General features: G+C 42.9%; 1 protein-coding gene across 1 annotated transcript in view; it reads right to left on the bottom strand.

Annotated features, from left to right (window-relative positions):
- The window catches only part of LOC106805253, a gene marked incomplete in the record, with an annotated part of 34,950 nt that overhangs the window by 1,647 nt on the left and 31,907 nt on the right, over positions 1-1,396 (bottom strand). The window contains 2 exon segments of the mRNA XM_014806782.1: positions 750-864; positions 1,041-1,135. Of these exon segments, the coding sequence (XP_014662268.1) occupies positions 750-864; positions 1,041-1,135 (210 nt within the window).

A 1,396-nucleotide genomic window follows, 5' to 3' on the forward strand; every position in this document is an offset into this window, starting at 1 on the left:
AATTACAAGAATTCTGCAAGAATGACAAGAATTCGGCAAGAAATACAAGAATTTGGCAAGAATTACAATAATTCGGGAAGAATGACAAGAACTCGGCAAGAAATACAAGAATTTGGCAAGAATTACAATAATTCGGGAAGAATGACAAGAACTCGGCAAGAAATACAAGAATTTGGCAAGAATTACAATAATTCGGGAAGAATGACAAGAACTCGGCAAGAACTACAAGAATTTGGCAAGAATTACAATAATTCGACAAGAATGACAAGAACTCGGCAAGAACTACAAGAATTTGGCAAGAAATACAAGAATTTGGCAAGAATTACAAGAATTCGGGAAGAATGACAAGAACTCGGGAAGAATGACAAGAACTAGGCAATAATTAGCATGATTGGTCCTCAACCATCCATTCCCTATCTTATACTCTGATTAAAATGCTCGCCATTCTCAACACGTGTGCTTGTGCACTAAATGAATTTCACTAATTGAGGTATTCACAGTGTGCATGTGATAAATGTACACCAGAAGGATGTAGCTGAAAGACACAAGAACATCACCAGATCAGTGTCGGCATAACAGCTTGGCCTGAACCATAAACCTAATAATAATAATAATAATAATAAAAAAATAATAACAATAACAGTAATAATAATAATAATAAAAATAATAGTAATAATAATAAGTATTATAAGATAGTGCCAGACAATGACGGCAGTGTGGTGCGTCTGTGAGTGGCGGGGAGGCGGTACCTGGACTGGCTTCGTGGCTGCTCGGCTGGGGGCAACCCTCGGTGGCTGCACTGCTGTCCGAGACCTCCGGCTCCTGACCCGTCCTGCTGTGCTCAGCCGCGTGGCTCGAGCCAACCTGTATGTTTATACAAGAACATATAAATAACAAGCATACATAAATAAGATCATTAGCTGCAATTAAAACTGCTTTAAAAAAAAATATGTAAAAATTAAGAAAAAAAAAAAATTAGGAATTTTTCTCAAGACGGGAATCCGCCTATACAGACGGACAGTTACCACCCATGCACGTACGAAACTCCAGGACGTCCTGTCGATGTCTGACCTCACCGTGCAGCACTCACACCGATCCGAATCGCGATTACTGACACACCCATCGATTGTTACACCTCTAACATGCAGACACAAACGAGTCTCGTGCAAATGCGTCGCTCCGGGGAACCCCGGCAGAGGCAGCAAACGAACGCACATATCTGGGGGAACGACGGCGGAGGCAATGACCAGCCGTCCGCAGGGTGAGAGTCACGCGTTACACCTCTAACGTGTAGATAAAAAATCGCCACACATGTGCGTGCAATCCCCGAGGAAAACCGCGGCGGTGGCAACGAGAGGCTGTTCGCGCCTCCTCTGTGAACCATGATAGAGCAGTC

The sequence above is a fragment of the Priapulus caudatus genome, unplaced genomic scaffold (genome assembly GCF_000485595.1).
Source record: "Priapulus caudatus unplaced genomic scaffold, Priapulus_caudatus-5.0.1 Scaffold107, whole genome shotgun sequence".
NCBI lineage: Eukaryota > Metazoa > Priapulida > Priapulimorpha > Priapulimorphida > Priapulidae > Priapulus > Priapulus caudatus.